General features: G+C 31.1%; 1 protein-coding gene across 1 annotated transcript in view; it reads left to right on the top strand.

Moving 5' to 3' along the window:
• Adar (adenosine deaminase acting on RNA) overlaps nucleotides 1-22,773 on the top strand; it is a 349,448-nt gene that overhangs the window by 191,102 nt on the left and 135,573 nt on the right. The window contains exon 4 of the mRNA XM_089597228.1: nucleotides 15,972-16,357. Coding sequence (XP_089453354.1) covers nucleotides 15,972-16,357 — 386 coding nt within the window. The remainder of the gene's footprint in view (nucleotides 1-15,971; nucleotides 16,358-22,773) is intronic.

Genomic DNA, 22,773 nt, shown 5'->3' with positions numbered 1-22,773 from the left:
TATTTCATAAAAAATGCCCCATTGAATCAATGCTAAAATTTCGAATTTCGAACGTGTTTTTTTTTATTTTGGTTGGCGAAATGCTCTGAAATTTTAACTGTACATCCATTGAGTGGTACTTTACTACAGATTTAAATTTGGGTGCAATGGTTCGACTTTCAAAAAAGTGATGAGGCACCTTAAACAAAAACGTTAAGCGTGAGAAAACTGTATTATTTGGGTTCTATAACTTCATGATCACATTCTTGTGTAACTTGAAAAAATATATATACATGCAAGAAACTATTTATAAAAAATTTTTGGTATACGAACAAATGGTATGTCTCAGATGTGTTTAGGTAAATCCTCTTGAAAAGTGTAGCGTTGATTTGTGTATGTATAACAACACTCAAGTTATAATTTAGGCGATATTGGTTGATTTCTGTTTGAAATATTTATAAAACTTTATACCCTAAATTAACCACTAATAGATATCCAAAAATGCTCATAATTGTGTTTATATAATATTCATATGTTTTCTAAAACCTTCAAAAATTTTTGTTTGCATGTTTTATTATATTATTATTAAAACCTACCAAACGTACTTATATCATGAATCTCTGCCAGCCTGCTATTGCATTAATGATTTTGATCTGTTGAAATATTCAGCTTGATTTTTGGTATGCCTTCCTTGATGCATTTTGACGAAATCAAAGTGTTCTCCTTGTAAATTCATTCTGTTAAAAAAATTTATGTTGATTGTTTGTTTCGATAACGTAGTACGTATACAATAGTAATTTAGTAATTATTATATTTTTCAGAAAAAGTACATGAAACTCAGTTCTTTAATCGAGTTGCAGTCGCCACGCACGAGCGGTGGCGGAGCCGTTTCACGCACTCGTGTATTCATGTGGGCTTAAGTCTATGGCTCTGCCACGACACGTAATCAGCGATAAGAACTCAATCCAAAATGCGCACGCACGAGTTGCAAACATCGTTTTTCATAATGAGAGCATGTAGTTTGTATTCAATTAGTCATGTTACTAATTTATTGCATAATTAAATTAAATTAGGAATTGCAAAAATTTTATTGTGCGAACTCTTTTGAAATTTCTCCTGCTATTTTAAAATTTTACACAATCCTTTGAAGTTTCACGCACTTATTGGAAATTTTACGCAATCTTCTAAAATTTTGCGCACTCTTTTGAAATTTCACGCATTCTGTATTGATATGTCGCATTTCACGAATTAAAAGAAAATCGTGAAATCGAATTTCACGCATAAAATTACCCAAAAATTGCTTTCTCATATTTAAATTTTTTCTTCATGTAAATATTTTATTCAAAGACTTTTACAAATTTTTTATTTTTCATTTTAACGTTTTTTTAAAAAAGTAAGTAAAATAATTCATGCACATAAAACTGTAAAATTGTTTGAAAATTTTTTTGAACGGTCTCGTATAAAAAATCTATAATGACTTATTTTGTGTTTCTGTTGAAAACTATACAAAACTAAAACCAAAATGTATTCAAAAAATGAAAGTTATATAATTTGGAAGGAGCAACATAAAGATTTAGATAAAAAAGAAAATTTTATTAATAACCTTGTCATATACTTTTTTTTTCAATTGTCCAAAATTGAATTTATTGTGAAGTGCACAAGTCTGTGAATTATTTCTCGGAATTAAAGTTATGATATATGAATTAACAAAAAAATACAAAAGCTTTCAAAATATGCTTACAAAAAAAAGGAATGAATTTCTTGAAGTAAAAAAAATAAGTTGTTTGTCAGAAACTCTCTCACAAGAGATCGTAAAATTAACATCAATAACATAAAACTTGGTAACAATAAAAAGCAATAGTTTAGTTATTAACCCATACTAGAAACATTAGACTTTCATAATAGTACATTACGATACTAGTGCGTGGGGAAAGCGATTGACGCACGCGTGTTAGTTCGCAAACTAGCGCCAGTAGTATGATAGAATTAGCTTTTTGGATGGGGAAAAACCGGGTCACGTCCCTTATGTTACTGCTACTATCCCGTGCAGCAGTTCACTGTTTAGTGTTTACGAGGGAGCAATTCATGGTTATAGTTATATCGACCTGATTCTAGAAGCTACCACTGCCGCTGTCTCGAGCAGTGGTATACTTTTTAGCGTTTAAGTAGAGAATCAAGACTTCAAACCATCTTATCGTAGAGACTACCACTGCTGTTTTACTGAGTAATATGCTTTCTCCGTATAATGCACGGAAAACAATTATTTTTATTTTTCGAGTTGCTACCTCTGCTGTCCAGAGTGATGGTATACCGTAAAAAGAAGTAGAATAAGAAACTGAAAGATAATAAACTCTACTTACTTTCGTGGTGACTGTAGGTGGCAAGAGCGTCCTCTACCTACCAAGCCTACCGTTCTAGACCCAAATAAAAATTATCTCTTGGTAGACTGTGAGATAGCAATAGCAGGCTTTAACTACCAAATCTATCGTTCAAAAGGTACCTTTTTCCGAGGCTTTACGAACCTTTTATCAATAATTGTGGACCTTAGTCATGTGCTGACTGGAAATGACGCAAAAAAATTCACCACGATAAAATCATGAAGAAAAGACAGTAGCGACCTAATTGGCTAGAGGTAATGTATATAAGCCCCTTAACAGTTATCATCTTTCACATCCAGCTTTCTCTTTTGTACGCGTTAGAGGAATTGAAGGAGATTCAAGGAGGGTTATTCTCCTGTCAGATGGCGATAGTGGGCCAATGTAAGATTTTCAGAGAACATTATCTATATACTGAATGCACGAATAGTTGTACTTCTGTGGAAATCTTACATGGGCACACTATGTCCATTTGGCGATAGAATAATCCTTATTACCGATGCTCTTCCTTTCTTTCTTACGTATTAGATTTTACAAATATTTGCGATAGCTTACTATCAACGTTAATATAGACTATTCTAAATTTTAACTTATGCTCTGCATTGTTAGTTTATTTCACCAAGTTTATTGCATAAAGAGCGATAAAACCGCTGAACATTACAATTAAACACTTGGTTAAATAGATAACTGGTGCACTAGAATATAAAATTTGTGACACTAAGTTAGACAGCAAAATCTTTCCTTGAATACAACAAAATACAACATTTTTATTTTTAATACTATTTTTAAAATGTACGTAAAGCAATTTTACTATAAAAGCATATCATTATAAAAAAACTGTTAAATAGGGCCTTATCTTTGTTATCACGTAAGCTTCACTGCAATCTGAAAAAGTCCTATATACTTGGTGTTACAACTTATACTCTTAATTCTAAAAAGAATTAAAGGTTGTAAATCAAGTAACACTGCAATTACATACTTTTTTTTAATGATTTATGTAAAGAGATTAACGAAACTTACTATCGTTTCCTTCATTTATCTCTTACATTATTAGAAATTTATTGTGTTTTATTATTTTATTTATTTTTCTTTTATTTATTTACTCTCGATTTTTCTATTGGATCGCATATTCATACCAAGTAATCATTGATATGAAACTTAAAAGTGGCATGAAACGCCGAAATACTTACCTCTGGGAAAATGTCTATTATCACCTCAGCCAATGTATTAAGACTCGAGATAGTATACGTCTATTTAGGTACTTTTCCCTACCTTTATTTATTCTGACGCCACGCAATGCTTATGTCCCTTTTAGCTTATCTTTCTCAACCATTTTGTCATTTAAATATGAAAAAATATATAAGATTATTTACCGTCTAAGACTTTGTATTATTTAAATATTAAATATATTATACTATAAGTTTCGGCATCCTCCTCCACAGAACTACCACCATTTTTAGCATCTCTGCGTCCTCCTAAAAGAGCCACCCTAGTCCCAACATGTCGCTTTTTTTAGTTTCACAATCTAAAACTGTCATTCGACCTCCACGTACTAGGTCTCTTTCATGATCATCATATTGCCGCTTCACCGTAGAAGCTGCCTATCGAACCTAGGATTATACTACGCTTAAATTTTATTTATTAATCTTTATTTAATTTGTTATTTTGTAATACAAATGATAAACATTTTGTCAATAATATATGTCACAAATAAATTCATAATGTATACATAATATAGATACATTTGCGGTAGGATAAGGTGGTAAGACAAGGGGTAAGTAACATACAAAATTCACTTTCGTTACATGTTGACCGTGTCACGAATCTAAAATCGTATGTTGAGTGTAGCGCAGAACATGCCTATAGAAGTACAACTTTAAAAAATTTTGTGTGATTTTATTTGATAACTCATACTAATTTTTAGTAAAGTAACTTATTACAAATTTGAAATATTTTAAGTATAAATAAGACTTGTAGAAATTACACTTGAATATTAACTAAATCATCTCACAAAATTTAAAAACGAACCATTTAAGAATTTATGTTTAACGCAGTGTCTTATAATGGACCATTCAATCTTGACAATATTTGATACAATATCTTCCAAATTGCATTTTACCTCTTATTATAAATATAAGTACTGAAAAAAAAAATCATGAGCTTTTTAATAATATCAAAACAATATAGGTTTTCCAGAGAAATTGTATAATATTGGATCAATTAGGTGATTGTTTAAGAAAAGATACAGGCCATTACCAGATTTATTACCCGATGTTTGTAGGTGTGATAGTCTGGTGTCACATAAATAGGCAGTTCAGTTGCAATAAGCCACCTTAACATTAAGACTATTGATTACATTTTAAATATCTTATCAATGATAAGACTGGTCATTGTTTACATTTAATTTCAGTTTTGAAAATCAGTGAATTGATGTTTATTTATTTACATTTCAATTACTAAAATGTCCTCATAACATTTTTCTTAAAAGTAAATATAGTTTATTCTTCTATATTTGATCACATGTATGTGATCTATTTAGTTTTTAATTGTTCATGTATTAAGGTTACATGGTGAACATAAATTTTGAACGAATATTACAGTTTATGAAATAAGTATTCGCATCTTAGTGCATAAAGAATAGTTTATCTATTCATTGAATAAAATTGAAAGAATTTTTTTATTCCTTGTCACATGTTGTCAAAATGCGGAATTAAGAAAAAATTAAAAGAAAAAAAAAGGTATTCGGTGGTCAACGTACTCAAATTGTTGCTAGGTTGCTAAGGTAAGCAGAATGAACTTCTTTTGTAGTTTTAAACTCACTGTGTATTCGAAAGATATTAGAAGTCTGCTATGTATTGTCTGGAGCTGAATTTTTTGTAAGTAATGAAAAATTATACTGTTATTTATTGTGCGAAGGCTTTAATATTTTTTTTTTTTATAGTTTATAGATTGGATTGATAAAGCGTTCTCATCAAAAGAAGCTGATAGATTAGTTGTGAAATAAGACATTCCATCGGGAAATAAATATAAAATTCAACTTGAAGCCGATATGTCAGGGACGTAACGGTTTAGTCCACATAAGGGTAATTAATTACTCGCCCTTTCGTGTTGAGGTTGCTCATGTACTCTCGCTCGGGATGGTGAACGCAGCAACTAATAATGCCAAATTATTAGGGGTCACCACGTTGCAGACCTCTCCTAGTCTTTGTACCTCCAACCCTACATATAGTATGGTAGAATTAGTTTTTTGGCCCAGAAAATTCTAACAAGCTCGAAAAAAATCGGGTTGTAGTTTTAATGTATTGAAACAAATTGACACAGAATTAAACAAGTAGAAATATCAGCAAGAGCCCCAAAAAAATAGCAAAAATAGTCAAAACATGTTTTTTGCGTCTAGAAGAAAACCGAAGAATTGTACATAAAAAGTGTTGTGTTTAAAAAGATGTGCGATTTCAAGACTAACGAAATGAGCTGCGTTGAGTTTAAATCAGCTCAGCCATTTTTTCACTAATCGCAAAAAATTGCCATTTTGAGTTATTTTTTCAAATTTCATTAACTCGCACTCTTTACAATAGTAAGCCTTGAAACTTTAACACAAGACATATCATAGCTCATATCATACACATAAAATTTTAGCCTAATCGGTTTTAAACTTTTTTATAACCGCAGCAAAAACCGAAAAAAGGTCCTCTCAAAAACGGCCATAAAAAAGTTATCTAACATAGGTACATTTTTTAAACTTATTTCGCTTCGTCTATATGTACTCTATAACTCCCTAAAACGCCATTTATTTTTACCAATTTAAAGTATCTTAAACATCAATTGCAAAATGGTTTTTTGCACTCTGGTCAGTGGAATCAGCGACTCGATGAGGCCACGCCCAGTTTCCGAATGTATGTTTTGATCAAGTGTGTTCAAAACGAAAAAGTGTTTTTTTTGCAACTAATTTTTAAGATGCTTCTAGTTGGTAAAAATGAATGGCGTTTTAGGTAAGAAGTAGAGTAAATATAGACGAAGCGAAATACGTTTGAAACATGTACCTATGTTGGCTAACAACTTTGTTACGGCCATTTTTCGAGAGGACCTTTTTTCAGTTTTTGCTGCGGTTTGTGAAAAGCTTAGAACTGATTAAGCCAAAATCTTGTGTGTATGATAAGGGCTATGATAGCTGTCTTGTGTTAAAATTTCAGCTCTCAATGTTGTTTAGAATGCTAGTTATTAAGTTTCGAAAAAATGGCGCAAAATAGCAGTTTTTTTGTGATTAGCGAAAAAACGTCTAAACCGATTTAAACTCAACGCAGCTCATTTTGTTCGTCTTGAAATTGCACATTTTTTTTTCACCACACCTTGTTATATACAATTCTTTAGTTTTCTTCTAGACGCGAGAAACATGTTTTGACCATTTTTGCCATTTTTTGGGGCTCTTGCTGATATTTCTACTTGTTAAATTCTGTGTCAATTTATTATAATACATAGGAACTACTACCCTGTTTTTTTGAGCTAGTCAGAATTTCTGGGATATCGTTATTATTTTTAGCTAATTCTACCATAATAATACGACTCTGTGGATCCTGGGCTACTAAGAGTAAGCGTAGGCCGGGGTATACGTTGTGCCGACGTAACATTGACATAATCTCGTGAGTTTGTGTGTATACTTTGAATCAATGGTAATAATGAGATCTTGTTGGTACTATATTCATCATCTTTGGTTAAAAGAAATTTCAAGGTCACAACTGATCTTTCGTAGCTTATTACATTTTTTGTACTAGAAAAGGTAATTAATTGAATAATATCGATTCGTGTTTTACTTATGATTAGGACATGCTTGTTACTAAACAAATAAATTTCTTTTACTATTTGACTCAGTTCTAATAAAAATAGTTAGGTATTAAAATACCCTTCGGAAGTAGATTTGACTCAGTTCTAATAAAAATAGTTAGGTATTAAAATACCCTTCGGAAGTAGATTCCATAGCGCTTATTAATTTTTTTATGGGATTACAAAATGTAGAATAAGAATCCTTAAAAATGCAAAACTTAAAGGTTAATTAATTGTGTACTTGTGTTTATTTTTTCTGTTTTTAATAAATGCATTGTTTTAATTTCCATTTTGTATACCAGGTGTATGATATTTAAATTATTAATTTTTGTTAATTTCATTTCTTCATAGCGTGTTTTTTTATAGCCATATACAATGATGTGTTGTATTTATGTACAAAAAAAATATTAGCGCATCCCAATCTTGTTTGGTTCTAGATTTTGTTCTGAAGAAAACTTTAGCAGGAATTTCGGTTCTTACCATTGGTTATTTCGTCTTATGCGTCTCAATTTTTGTTCTTGGAAAATTTTGCATTTTTGTACAAAATTCTCAATATCTTTCCTCTTACCGTCAAAGTTATACAATTTTTGTATTCTTTTACAGGTTGGGTTTATGCTTTAATGGCCGCCGAACATACCATAGTGACAAAGACATTCTATTAGTTTTTGTTGCCTAAATTTCTTCGGTAAATAAAACAAATATGTCGTAATTCTAATATTTACATAGTTGAGTTTCCCTTTCGTTTTTTTTATAACCAAACAGAATAGTTGTTTATTTGTGTGAGAGGTTGTTATCACATTGCTTATTTGTGGCTAGGTTTTATTTGATTCACATTTCAAACTGTTATTCAAACCTAATAATAATTTATTGTTATTTAATTGATTTCATGTTCACTCAATAAAATAATAGAGTAATAGTGGTAAAATTGAAACTCACAAGTTTTTTGTGATCTTTATTTAAATTTCTTTAATATTTGTAACAGCTGTTTTGGTACACTGTACTTTTATTAGACGAGTCGCAATAAGCTACTATGCTATACAAACTGTTACTTGGTTTGCATTTGATTTTTGCTTGAATATTATTTTTGTGGACATGCTCTGCTACCATATATTAATTTATTTGGTGTGAATCCTGTATTTGTATGCAAAAAATAGTAGCCTACCCCAATCTTATTTGGTTGCAGCTTTGTTCTGAAGTAGTAGAAATTGCCATGATTATCATTGGTTCTTTCGTTTTTATGCCTCTTAATTTTTGTAATTGGCAAAGTTTGCATTTTTGTACAAAATGTTTTTTTTTTTCTTCTCTTAACTTCCCAGTAATACGATTCTCGTACTCTTTCATAGGTTGTGTTTCTGCCTCTATGCCCACCAAAGAGACCATATAGTGATATTTTATAACTGTTATTATATATTTGTATCGAGTGAACACTGAATCAATTAAGTATTTAAAATAATCTGAGATTAGCTTTTTGGTGACTTTATATTTTAAATTGTTACTAAGACTCCAGCAGTGTTAATTGGATGCGTCAGCAGTTAAAATAAATAGTTTGACAATGCTGACACATGTTAATACTGGAGCTTCATTAAGGGCTACTTTTGATTTTCTAAAGCTCTCTGCTTGAGTTTCAGTCTGATCGAATTTTCTATCATACTCTGTTGATTATAAAAATTCTTGAATTTTTGTACAATTTGTTGGTAATAAAAAATTGTTAACTGCTAATTTCAAGTTTATTATCAGGTTTGACTTTATTTCTTACATACGTCTGCTAGACTAACTACTATCTGTTAGTCTATCAAATAATTTTCTTTTTATCTTACGTTTTTTATAATTTTTGGTACATAAAATATCATGTAAAATATAAACATATATGTGCCTTGTAGTCTAAATAATACGGAATCCTTAAGTCTTTAAAATGTAAACAATGCGTTAAATAATCTAAATGGCATACCTGTATAATCGTGTAATGTTACAATGTTCGAATGGTGTACTTAAAGCTGTTCTGTGGTGATCTTTTAGAAAATCTTTAATTTGATGGAATTCATTAGCTAGATCAAATACTAATAAAAATTTTAATCGACTGGTTAGTTCTAACGATTTTGTAATATTGGTCAATGGGTAAGTATCAGGAATGGTTTTAGCATTCAATTGTCTGTAATTTATTACGAGACAACGACTTTTTTCTTCGTTGGGCTTTGGCTTGTCGGTGGCGATCCAAAGTGGATTATTGTATAGGCTAGAAAAGTAACAAATTACCATCTCTTTAAATAATTTATTAATTTAATCTTTAACTTTTTTTGTGTAAAGTAGGTACCTATACTTTTTATCAAACTCGGGCTTACGTCAGTTGTTGGTATTTTGTGATATACACACAATGTACGGAGGGCTACATTTCCATCTATGTAGAAAAGATGTGGATGTTCTGTGAATATGAATCTAAATCAAAACTAGTGGACAGCGAGTGCTTGGGTTTACAAGTATAAAGTCTATAAAATTATATGGCAGTTAAGATAACTAGAAATATAAATATAGATATATCTTCCATGAAACGACATTGTGTATAAAGGTAATGCTATTATCGTTGGAACGAGTATGTATATCTACGTGAATTGAATGTGTTTTCAATAAATATTTCAATATTCAATAACTAAACAATTATAAACAATATATTGTGGGGTACAGCCGCTCATATACGGTACCTCGTAGACACGTGGCCGCTGAATAAAGCGAGGAATTTTAGGTCGCATGGAAGTGGCAACTGCGTGGTTGAGGAAAGGTGCCGTGGAAGGGTATTGCGTGGACGATATGCGTATCAAAAGCTGAAAAGAGCTCAGTTTTAAAAGAGCTCAGTTTTTTCTTGGACGATCGTGGTAAGAGGGTCGACGATCACGGAATTCACACTCAACCTGTCGCCGCATGGTGCTATTTAACCTGCACGAGGCAGAGTCGGTGCGGCATCTTTTGTCTTTTGCTTTATGTTTTCAATTTCTTCCTAAATAATACGAAGTCATCGCATTTGATTTTGAGATTTTGGCTCGCGGACTGCTTAAAAAGATAGTTCTTCGTCACGGAGACAGTAAAATCCTTGTGGTGGTCTTAACGACGTGCCTTAACTCAATTGGTGGTGTCACGCTTTGTCCTTTAATTTTTTTTGTATCTTTATTTGCCCTTCGTGAATCTAGTGGTCGTCGTATTTCCGAGTGTATGTATTAGGTTCCCGTAAAGACGGTGACGTTAAGCCACCCATCTCTTTCTCGACTTGAATGCACCGGGAAGGCCGTTTGCGTCGTATTTGATAAACTGTATTTTAAACGACGCACAATTTAGTATGTAGTCTTTATCTTAGGCGATTGTGTATGAAGCGCAAAATATTTTTATTTTATCCTATTATTCGTTGATTATGTAATGGTAAAATTTATGGCACACAAAAAATTGTTAAGAGAGAAAGGATTCATTTTATTTTGTCTTGCGTAGTTGCCTCATGTTGTACTTGTGATAGTCAATACGAAATTTTAAGATCTCGATGGATCCAAGTTTTTTTTAAATTTGATCTATGATTATAAATAATAGTTGTAATATTTTGTTATTTTATTTTGATGTTGTTAACTAAACTGTCACCATTGAGTACTGAGTAAAGTCATAAGATGCTCCATTAAGTCATTGTTTTTTGTTATTTTTGAAGCTTCCGTATATGCGAAATAGATATTTAATTTTCTTTACTAAGTAGTATTCTATAAGATAGTGAAACGAAAATTCTCGCCCAGTCTTAGTAGCATACATTTTATCCATATGTTTGAGGCTAACCATTGCATCGATTAAAATAGTTGTATAAAAAGCTCGGCCAAAATACAAAGCGAAACTGCATTTTCGTTGTTGTTTCAATTATTCAAAATAAGATATTTCCTTTTTTTTATTTTTAATAACCGCTGTATAAGTTTTCAATTTATACAAAGAATATATACTCTTAATATTCTCTTTGTTTTCATCATTCAGCGATGCACCCCTCTTCTTGAATTCCCACGCAACCTTGCAATATTATGGCATAATATAATATAAACAATATGTCAGCTGGTCAGTATGACATGATACAGTTACATTGAATTTTTCGATAAATTCAAAACAACTTCCTATCGCCTAAGCTAATTACATCTCTAACGTCACGCTCACATCTCTCACATACGCTTACACAATTATCCCTACTCGATACTTAATACTTAAAATGTAATTATATCAAAAAAGTTACAAACCAACCTGTCGTACCGCTTTCTTTAATAGCATCAATAGTATTACATGCCAGGGAATGTCCCATCAGGACGTTCATCACACGTAGGTTTTTTTGACGGATATTATTCAGACATCAAAAGTCAACTTGAAATAGCATAAGAAATACCCAAAAAAAATTGCAGATCGTTCAAATGTACCATTTTTCACATAATTAATTTAAAAAAATTGCAATTTAACATGTATTCTTATAAAAAAATCACTTAAAATTGAATTTATATGATTTGTATAATACTCTGTATGAATCTAGATTACTTTTAGATAGACCTACTTAATTTTTAAATAGATCCGCAAATTATTTATATTTTTTATAACACATGAAAAATGGGTCAAGTATGCGTAAAAGCGTGTACGTAAGTATATCCACATGAGAAAAATAATTTTCAGCATTGCTGCATATATTTGCGCTCCTCTCATCTCTTTGAACTTTGACCTGATTTTTTTCCTTCTAACTATGTGATTAACGTCCTCAAGTCGAAAAACCATCTTAATCACAAAGGACAACTTGTGAATGAGGAAAATGCAATAAAAAGCAATTATTGTATTTATACCACACAAAAAAAGTTTTTTCGCATTTTTAATAATTTGAAAAATTTTAAGACCAACTACTTTTTTATTTACAAAGTAACAAATTAATGATGTATTAATAATCGTTTTTTTAATACATGGGAAAACTGCTTTGCAAAAATATACTAATTTCTAAGTTTTTGAAAAAAAAAAACGTTTGATAAAACAAATTAGTTCATTAAATAAATTATTTATTTATTCCTGTCATTTAAAATCAAACTAAATTAATTAATAAGCAGTAAATAAAAATTTACACTAAAAATTCGTTATAAACCACACCATAAGAAAAAGTAATTAAATTTCCTATATCGGGACCGCTAATGGCAGAGTAGGTAAGGTACTTGATTCGTGTACAGGAGGTCAAGGATTTAAGTCTCTTTCTAGTGTAAATCTAGGGTGCTCGTTCTTGCAATTTTCATCAATTGTATTTAGTACCACTGCTTCTCATATTGTATTTCGAGAAGTTAATCCAATAAGGACAATTTACGTATCTGTACTTTTTCTTATAATTTTATTATGTTATTTGTTACATTCGAGAGAAATAAAGACATTTTTACGGCAGTGGCATCAGCTCTGATAAATGTGCATACGTTTTTAATTAGCTATGATAAATTCAGCCCTACTGTCGGAGCGTTGGCGATATTTTTTGTGTGTCACACTTGGAGATTGCACAAAGTGGTTCGTCAGTGGACGCTAGCTCAAGTTTTTTATTGACACTGCGTCTGAGCGATGAGCACCGATGCCCTCGGATTGTTTGGTTTAGGAGAACTAAGTCTGAAAATTTGTTGATTATTATTAAAGGAATTTGACTTCAAGTGAATATTGTTTCTTGATTCTCCTGGATATATCTCAGCGTTTTTGCAAGTGCAAGGGTAATTGCCTATTAGAGTAATAGATGAGTTGAGGAATACACACTGAAGTAAAGTAGTGCGAAAAGCACCATTTAAATGAGCTGGTGATTAGTTTTGGTATAGTCCTCATTGTGTGGAGTCAAAATTTCGATGATTTATTCACAAATTGTGTAAAAGTTTTTTTAAGAATGTGTCTTATTCGATTTATACAATAATTTTACAGATTGATTAGCTCAGTTATTATTTTTATATTGGTGAGCTGGGTGTGATACTATCGTATTGAATGTATTAAGTAGTAGAAACAAATTTTGTGTCACTAGGATTGTAATACTTAGGTATGTTATTGTGATCGTACACATTAGAATCGTCATAATCAATTTATTGTAAGTTAGTTTGTTAACGATGACAATGTTAAAGTTTTTCTTGTCTGTTTTGTTGATGTAGAATGTGCGTTCTGCCCTACGGAGTAAATCAACGATTTCAGATTGGTGACCTTAAGAAAAAGTGTAACGGAAGTGGATTTTGCTTGGTTCTCCCCCTTCGCCCCGCCCCTCTTTACGTACTTCCGGTCCCCCTACCCCTCCCAACATCATCATCTCACCACACTACACAACATTATCGCACCGCACCGCACCACATATTTTGAATTTTACAATTTTTTTTTAACCCATTGCTAAAAAAAAAAAAAAAAAAAAAACAGTTTTCAAAAAAATTTGAACCCCCGTCCTCTTGCACATTGGGTAAGCCCTTCACCCACTCTACTACGAGCGGGCCCGACGTATGAAAACCGATTACTTCATTTTATCTTACAGTTCGTTACTTATTTTCAATGTCAATTTTCATTTATTGTAGATTCATTCATTTGGTTTTATTTTACATGAAAGAAACAAGTTATTTATTAAAATAAATTTTTTTTGTACATGTTTTTTTTAAAAATTTAGAACATTCATTTCTTTATCATTAATTTCTTACTTTCAAAATAAATAAATTATTGTTCATACAATTTTTTCACATTTTTTCAGAATTTTCATAAATGAAAAAAAACCATTTCCGTACTGTATAAATACAATACTTGATTTTTATTGCGTTTTCTTCTTTCACAATTTTTCCTTTGCAATTGAGGACAAAATTTAGAAAGGCGCCAGGAGCGCAAATATATGCTGCAACGCTGGAAATTATTTTTCTCATAAAGATAAACTTACATATACGCTTTTACGCATACTTGGCCTTTTTTTGTTCAAAGTGATTTTTTCATAATGATCTGCTATTTTATAAGGGTATTTCTTATTTTCTGAGGAAGTTTTTTTGAAACCATAAAAAGATTCGATGAAAGAGCACAATTTTGTACTAGCCAGCTGCCGTATTGTTTATATTGTATTGTGCCAAGAAAATTTGTTTATGATTGTTTTGTTGTTAAATATTACAATATTTATTGAAATCACACCCAACTAACGTAGGTATACAATTTTCAACGATAACTGCACTATTTTCGTACATAATATCGTTTCATACGAGGTATACTTGTATTTGTAATTATATTATTTGTTAAATAATTTTATGGAAGTATAACTTTTTACTTGGGTACCCAAGCACCCACTGTCCACTAGTTTTTTAACTTCAGCTTCTAAGGGTACTTCTTAAGCGCCAAAGAAATATTTGAGCATGTTTGACATTATGTTAGCCATGAATGACCGTTCCTTGGTATAGTTTTTAATCAGGCTGATGATGTTTGGAGATCTTTTTTAAAACATTTTTTTTTCTGCTTTTCCATCTTAATTTATAAATTGGGAGATTCTCTCGTAAAAATTGCGAATAATTTTTCCCTTGTTCTATTAGAGAATTATTGTTTTCGGAAATATATTGGTTTATGATAATATATGGATGTATGAGTTTTAGAGGAAGCAAAGTTTGCTTTTGAATGGCTAATACGATTGTCTAATATATTTAATGTTACTGTGTCTAAGCAACTGTTTGCCCTTTAGTCTGAAAATAACTAATTTTGAAAATTTTTGCTTTCACATTCGAAATAAGATATCTACTGTTTTTAATATCTTGCGAAAAATCGCTAATCAGCGCATTTTTGTCACAGTGTATGGGTGATATGGCAGTTTCGTTGGTACGCAAAGCTGAATTGTTGAGGGCTACGTTACGTAATAATTCGAGGATTTTTAATGATTTTTCGGCTTTCCTTGCTCTATGTTATCATTTCAGTAATTGTATCCTGGTAGTAACAAGGGTTTGATTTATTACAGCAAAATATCCAGAGAAAGGAAGAAAAAAAATGAAACAAAATAATATAGAAAAAAAATTTTTTTTCTACATTAAATAAAAATTATAATTTTTTAATAAAGTGTACTTCGAGAACAAAAAAATACTTAATTTTTCACTACAGATGCCAATCCGTTACGTCCGAACTTTTGATTAAACATTTTAACACTATAATACATTTTAATAATATTTATAATCGACCTTATCATCAGTTAGAGATACGAGTCGTTATTAATTTTATTATTACCACTCTTCTACTTAATTCAATAAAGTGGCTACTGAGTTGAAAAGTTAGGTGGGTCTTATGAACGAATTGAGACTACGCTTAAAAATAAGTAAAAAATTTGATTTTACTGTAAATTTGTAGGTAAGGTATTAATTTTTAGGGCTTATTATTATTTGACTTGGTGCAATGTCCCAATTCTTGGCCATTGCAGAAAGAACTTGTCCGTGTGGCCAAAACTTCAAGTCCCAATAGCTGGCTAGTCGTATAAACTGTACACAATTAGCATTGGTCAGCTATTAGCACGCACCAAAAGTTAGGTTATGTTGACAGATGTTCCAAAGCCTGGCCAGATGATCAAAGTCATTTTCTAGAAACATTTGAAAAAAAAGTTTTAATCAAAGTGTTTTATTGAGACAACTTTTAAGCATCGAGATAACTTTTTAGTAAAGCTGTGTTGAAAAATCGATCTATTAATGCTTATGTGATGGTTCAATATTTTCTCTGTAAAAGCACTCTTTAATTCTTGATTAATACATAGAAAATACAACCGCAATATTTTTAGTATTACAATCATACTTTATTATAAATAATTATTTCAATATATTTTAGGTACAAAGTGTGTTTCTGGTGAACATCTGAGTGTTAGTGGACGAGCCCTCAATGATTGTCATGCAGAAGTTATTGCCAGACGATGTTTATGTGAATATTTATACCAACAGTTAGAACTATTTTTACAAAATAAAGAACTTGATTCAATCATAGAACCTATGAAAAAAGGTTACAGAGTGAAGCAAGGGATTCAGTTTCATTTGTATATAAATACAGCACCTTGCGGAGATGCAAGAATTTTTTCCCCTCATGAAGACAGTGATTCTATTGATAAACATCCAAACCGACGAGCTAGAGGTCAGTTAAGAACTAAGATTGAATCTGGTGAAGGTACTATTCCAGTGAAAAGTAGTGAAGGCATTCAAACTTGGGATGGAGTTCTAATGGTAAATAATTTATTTTTAGTAATTTCTAACTAATATTTGGTTAACGAGTGGCTTTCACTGATCTGCCATTATTTTTCTTGCAAGCTAATACGTATTTAGAGAAACAGTTTTAACCTTACAATTATAATTGAAATGATAAACAAGATACCTTTTAATAAATAAATATTACAGTTGTTGATTAACTTTGCAGTGTAAGCTCATAATCGAATATCGAATACTTGTTGTTGAACTAGTAATGAAAAGCGAATGACTTGAAAAAAGTGCATTATTTGTCTGCTTAAGAATTGAGTATAGTCTTATATAAGTTCTTACAGAATTGAATTTTTTATACATTTTTTTTTTTTTTTTTTAGACAGAGATTTTTATGACACGTTCTGCTGGTGCGTAAACTTGGAAAAATTTATGCACGAAACTCATATATAGTGTTTTATTTATAATACTGAAAAAAAGAGACTGGTTGCTAAGTAAAAATGGAGCGGCTGGCAAGGACTCTCCGTATAGAGGAAGGGTAGAAATGTAAAAAGAGAGAACATGAGAGTATACAAGGGAAAAGGGATAGGCTAGCTGTATGGACTATGGAAAATGATGATGGGAAAGTTGTGTGCATTTGTGTTTATTTATTTCGTACATATATGGGAAATATATGTGCATAATAGAGATAAAAAGAGAAAAATCACTGCATATCAAACAAAAACGATAAAGATTAAAAAAACTTGAACACCTTCTTAAAAAGGTATCAGTATTGAAACGCACATACATAAATTATTAGTTACAGCAACGTATCTTCCATTTCTCTTCTATGGTTATATTATTGTGAAATCAAAGAATAAACAATTAAAGTACTCTGAATGCTTAGAAAATATATGTAGACGTGCTCAATTTACTTTAAACTGAGTTTGTGACAATGTAACGGTTAGTAAGATAGAACAAAATTAACAATTTTTACGGGTTTTGGGACAAAGAAAATAATAATCGAAGTACCCTCACATAGAGGTGTTCTTCGATGGAACAGTATGACCTTAATTTTCTTTGTTTTGGGTGTGCTTTGATAATATTGTGGTAGACTTTTATTAATTCTGTCACCTGAATTATATCAATGATTTTAATATTAACGTGCATGTTTTGTTTTCAAACAATTTAGCGATAACAAATTCTTAAAAAAAATTTTTATAAAATCTATTTCGAAGAAAAATGGACATAGGTAACAATAAAAATTTTTACGGTCTTTCAAAGGGCTTATAATAATTGAAGAGCATAAACGTACGTAAAGATTTTCGTTGATCCTATATAATAGCTTTGATTTTCCATATTTTGGATATATTTTGATAAAATTAGTGTTTCTTCGACAGACTAGGGGTGATTGTTCGTTATTTTGTTTGGTTTAACTTTCATATGTTCTTCTTTATACTATTCAAAATATATCTCTATTTTAGTCTATAATAAGATTATAGTGTGTTTTATACCAAGATCGCAAAGTTTTGTTTTGTCTTTATACGTACGCTTTGCACTGGCCAATCACTCTGTTACTTAGGGCGGGAATAAATTTTGTACTTCAAAAGATAAGATCTTCACTTCTGCCCATGGATTCAAAGTGATATAAATGTGTGGTATGCCCTCAGGTGCATGAAATAGTGTCAGGTACTTGGCTCTGCTGACTCCTAATGTCGTGATGACTCTCTTCTATTTTTTCTATTTTTGCTGTTTGAGGCAGCTGCAAAAGCAGTGAACCTCTCTGTGCTATTTACCATGTAAAAACGGAGCAACAGAGCCCATTTTTACACTCATAAGTTACCCGTATGCAAGAGTTTAGACTTTAATACAAACGCTTTGTAGAACATAAGAGTAATAATTTTAAAGACTTTTTTACCAGTAAGCATATTGGCTGGTTATATCACCTTGTGTGTTGCCTTCTGGTCTTTTCACTCTGATAGATTTTGCCTCTTATATACGTAGGACACTTCGTGCCACTAAAAATCTCTGCTATCACCAGTGAATTCAATGTTTGCTATGTTGTGTTTTTCTACCGCTTAAAAGATTCAAGTTGTAACGTATTATACAGTTGAAGTAAAAGAAATCTTCGCACTTGCTGGCAAGTAGAGGTAAGAAGGAGTTTAAATTCATGCAAAGAGAACCTTCCAAAAATGCACCAAAGCTAGAAGACACTCTGTCAGTTGAACAAAATGAAGTTATATGTATCAAGTGATTTTTTTGTTATCCTGGTGAAGAGGTAGAGAATTGTCGTTGGTACTGGGACTGCTGAAGCATCAGGAAATTTTTATATACGCGTGAAGAGCTGGAATTATTACTATGCGATGTTTGAGTGCAGATGAGATACGCCGTTTTGTGTATGGTGTCTTCCTCTCTTTCTCTCTGTAAGTGTATTTAAGAGCAAGTGTGTATGTATATATACTTAGATTAATATAGGTAGTAAAGAGAACGCTTGCTACTATAAAGAATAAGGGAAAGATAGGAAGAGAGTATGATTGTTACCGTGACGTTTGTGATAAATGTTATTCTAGTTTAAACAGAAATAAGCACCAATCGTGAAGATAGCTATGAATTTTTTTTTCATACGTATGTTTGGTTCAATACAAAGTGATTATTTTTTACTTCCTTTGGCAGGAAATAATGGCACCAAAGTGAAGAGTACTCTTATGCGTACTGCATATGATTTCTTACTAGTTCTGTATAACTTGAACTAGTTTTTTAAAACTTTGGAATGAAATAAAAGATAATTGAAACTTTGTAGTTCAATGAAAGATTAATCATTTGAACTTTGGAGTTGAATGGGAGATTGTTAAGAGATTACAGCTCTTGAAGTCTATTAGTGGCTAATCGGACACATGGAGTTATCGTGAATTGAAAAAAAAAAAAAAAAAAAAAAAAAAAAAAAACATGATAATAACTGCAATTAAAGCGTTCCAGAATCTTTGAGAGTATAGGTAAAAGCAAATACACGTTTTCTAAATTGAGAAGTAGATTTATAAATGTGTGAATTTAAAATATCAAAAATTAAAATTTTTTTGTGCATTCTCAGCATGCGAGCACAATATAAAAACAAAGTATTTATTTAAAAAAGTAATCTACGATAACAGTTGTAAACAGAATTTCACATTAAGTTATTTATATAGTTCTGTGACAGATGAAAAAACTACCTTATGTTTAACTCAAATAAGAGTGGAAATGAGGATATGAGAGTTGTGTAAACAAAACGTTTTGTACAAACTATTATTCAGAGGCTTGGCCGTAATACTTTAGATAACCAGAAGTTTGAATTAAAGTAAAAATTTTAATTTAGGAAATTCGAATTACTAGTTAAGATAACTCGAGATCAATTAAAACTATTAAAGATAATAGGAGATCAATTAAAACTTTTAAAAACATAGAATATTTCTATTTTATAAATTATTTTTGGTTAGAGGTTACAAAAAATCAATTTCATTTCTTGGTATTAATTACTAGTTTTGTCTAAAACCATGAAGCGGAATATTTTATTAATTTTAATAAAAAGATAATATGGTTAAATAAAAGAAGGGTTAAGACAGCACGATTTATGTTTGCACTTTTAATAAAATATTAGAGAGTAAATTGTGTAAAAAAAGTTGTTTCCTTATACAGTAAAAAAAAAGTGGTTCGCTTCAAGAAAGTTGACGGTACTGTATCGTTCTCTCTTATTTATATGTGGCTTCTTGTCGAAAAGATAGTCACCATGTTGATTATTTATGAAGTCGTGGGGTCATGGCTATTACGTACACATGTACATAATATTTGCTTTACTTGAAGAATACTTGTTGATAGTAATCTCCCGCCCTTCTTGTATTTTCTCACATAAACGAATATAACCTCCTTACCCACAAACCCGGAAATAACTATTTTATTGCATAAATAGCTGTAGTATTAAAAGATGGCACAGTGCTTATACAAAGAATAATTGGATTAAATACATATAAGATATATGCGGATGATAATTATATATTTATTTCTTTACCATACAAAAAAGTACATGGTTTGGAATCATAGAAACATCAACATAGGATGCTTATTCGCACATAAGTTTACAATATAATATTTTAATAGTCATCGTGTCATGCTATACGATTATTAAAATAACAGCAGCAAATAATGGTTATTAAATAATATTTAAAAAAAATTACTTGAATTCTCAATAGTAACCTTATGGAAAAAAGATACTAGCGTAATGCGTATGCGAAGGGATTGGATACGATGCCGCACCAAGCACTTCGCTATACGCCAGTAGTAAAAATCATGAGATCAGCGTATATCCGAGGAGTAAGTACAATTGACCTGTTAGGAAGGGGATCTAGAGCTAGACTTTGTCGTTGCAGTGTCTTGCTCAAACAGTAGACTTCGATTTTTCTGCGGCTCTGTACTTGCTGCGGCCATGGGAGACTAATAGCCTATCATTGGTTGATTTTCTCTCGTAGACTATACTTGGCCTTCGCGTTGCGCACTAGCTCTATTCTACATACTAGCTTACTTTTAGGTGGCAGCTTTAAATACTAAATGGCCAACTTATATTTAATTATTGAAAAATATGAATCTTGTAAAATTTATATAGAGGGTATTGTTTTGAAGAAAAAAATGCACCATATTTTTAGTAGAAGTGACTGATGGTCACAGCCCTTTTTTTATTCATAAGAACAAATATAGAATAATTTTCAAATCAAATAACTCTAAAAACAAGAGGAGACATTAAATAAAATTAAATTTCTTTTGTTTCTTGGGTAACAAGATTCTGCGCATCCTAACAATTATATTTAAATGTTTTTGTTGTAATTTTAACAATTACCGCACAATTAAATGTTTATTATCATCCTAGTTGTACCCCCTTTAGCAGGCTTCATATTCATAATACATCAACATAAAAGTTCACCCCCTTTCATATGATCGCTTCATGATCAAGACACAATACCTACTTATTTATATGATCACCTTTTTTGGCACGTGAACGTAAAACTATAAATGTTATATCTTTTTCTTAAATGAAAATAATTTTATAAAACAAATTTTATGTATAAAATGTAAAACTAAGAATAATTCAGAATAGTAACAACATCCTTTCGTTGTACCTCGCTCCTTAGTGTAGTCTCTCATTATTGATACTTTCGCACTGCGCCCGAGTTGCCTCAGCCAATACGTTATGCCTTACGTGTATAAGGTACTCGCGAGAGTCAAAAGTAGACTAAAACTTTAGAGGACTGGTGACAGACGTAAAAAGAGCTATTTTTCCTCTTGATGATGAGTTTTTATAGCGTCAAAGCGAGTAAAAGAGGCCTTTGGTTGAATTAGGTCAACCAATGAGCGATGTTCTTGCAGATTGCGTTGCCAGAAAAACAGTAGACTTGCACGATGATGTTACATGTTATGATTTCATATGTTAGGAAATAACAATACAACCTGTACCAATTGCATTTTTCTGACAAGTGCGATTGAGTTTTTTTGGGTCAGTGATGATGAAAACTCGCAGCAGCAAAATAAGATCGCCCAATACAAGTTTAATTGTGACAGTAAGTTAGCAAATTTCGAAATTAATCCTTTTGAGGATTTTACAATCAATTTTGAGTATAATAAAAAAGTGTGTTAATTACAAATTTTAAAATCGATGTTATTAGAAGTGGACAATCATTGCGCAAGTAAATTATTCATTCATGTATACAAAACGATTTATGTATTCATATACGTAATACGAGTATAATACATACGTGCATTCTTACAGAGACTGGCTGTACCATATGTCAGCATATTATTGAACATTCACCTTAAAGCTATTAAACACACGAATATAAATGACGTATGAGCTCCTTTTGTCATATGAGCTTACTTTACATTCACAATACGTCTTATCTGAATTTGACAGATGGATAGCTTTTAGTTATTATATAATTCGTGTCAATTCGGGGTGTAACACTTGTAAATACGCTTTTGTTTTTTTACTGAGTAATTTAAATTTCAAAAGCGTATTTTAATGTCAAGTAGTGATAAGCACTTGTTTGGCCATTCTTTTATTTATTAATTAACTATTTTACAGCTCACGAATGTATTTTAATGCCAAGTAATCCGAAACGCGCTTGGCCATTCTTTTATTTATTAACTAAGTTTTTGAAATTTCAAATCCCTAATTTCAAGTAATTCGAAGTGGATTACTTGAGTTAAAAAAAGTTCTTGAGCTGTGGAATACTTTGTTAATAAATATAAACGTGGCTAAGTCAGCACTTCAAATTATTTAAGATAAAGCTCTCAATCTGCAAATACTAAATAAATAAACAAAAGCACCCACAAGCAAGCTCGTCAAGTTTTTTCATTTATTAAGTAGACAAAAAGCAGGCAATGAAGCAAATTTGGTAGCTAGCAATAAATTGTTCCAAATTTAGATTAATAAGTATATTTAATGATGT

The sequence above is a fragment of the Copidosoma floridanum genome, unplaced genomic scaffold, assembly GCF_036245765.1.
Source record: "Copidosoma floridanum isolate Cflo_tuat_1 unplaced genomic scaffold, Cflo_Japanese_pri ptg000031l, whole genome shotgun sequence".
Classification (NCBI taxonomy): domain Eukaryota; kingdom Metazoa; phylum Arthropoda; class Insecta; order Hymenoptera; family Encyrtidae; genus Copidosoma; species Copidosoma floridanum.
This window is presented reverse-complemented; position numbering and strand designations above follow the sequence as displayed.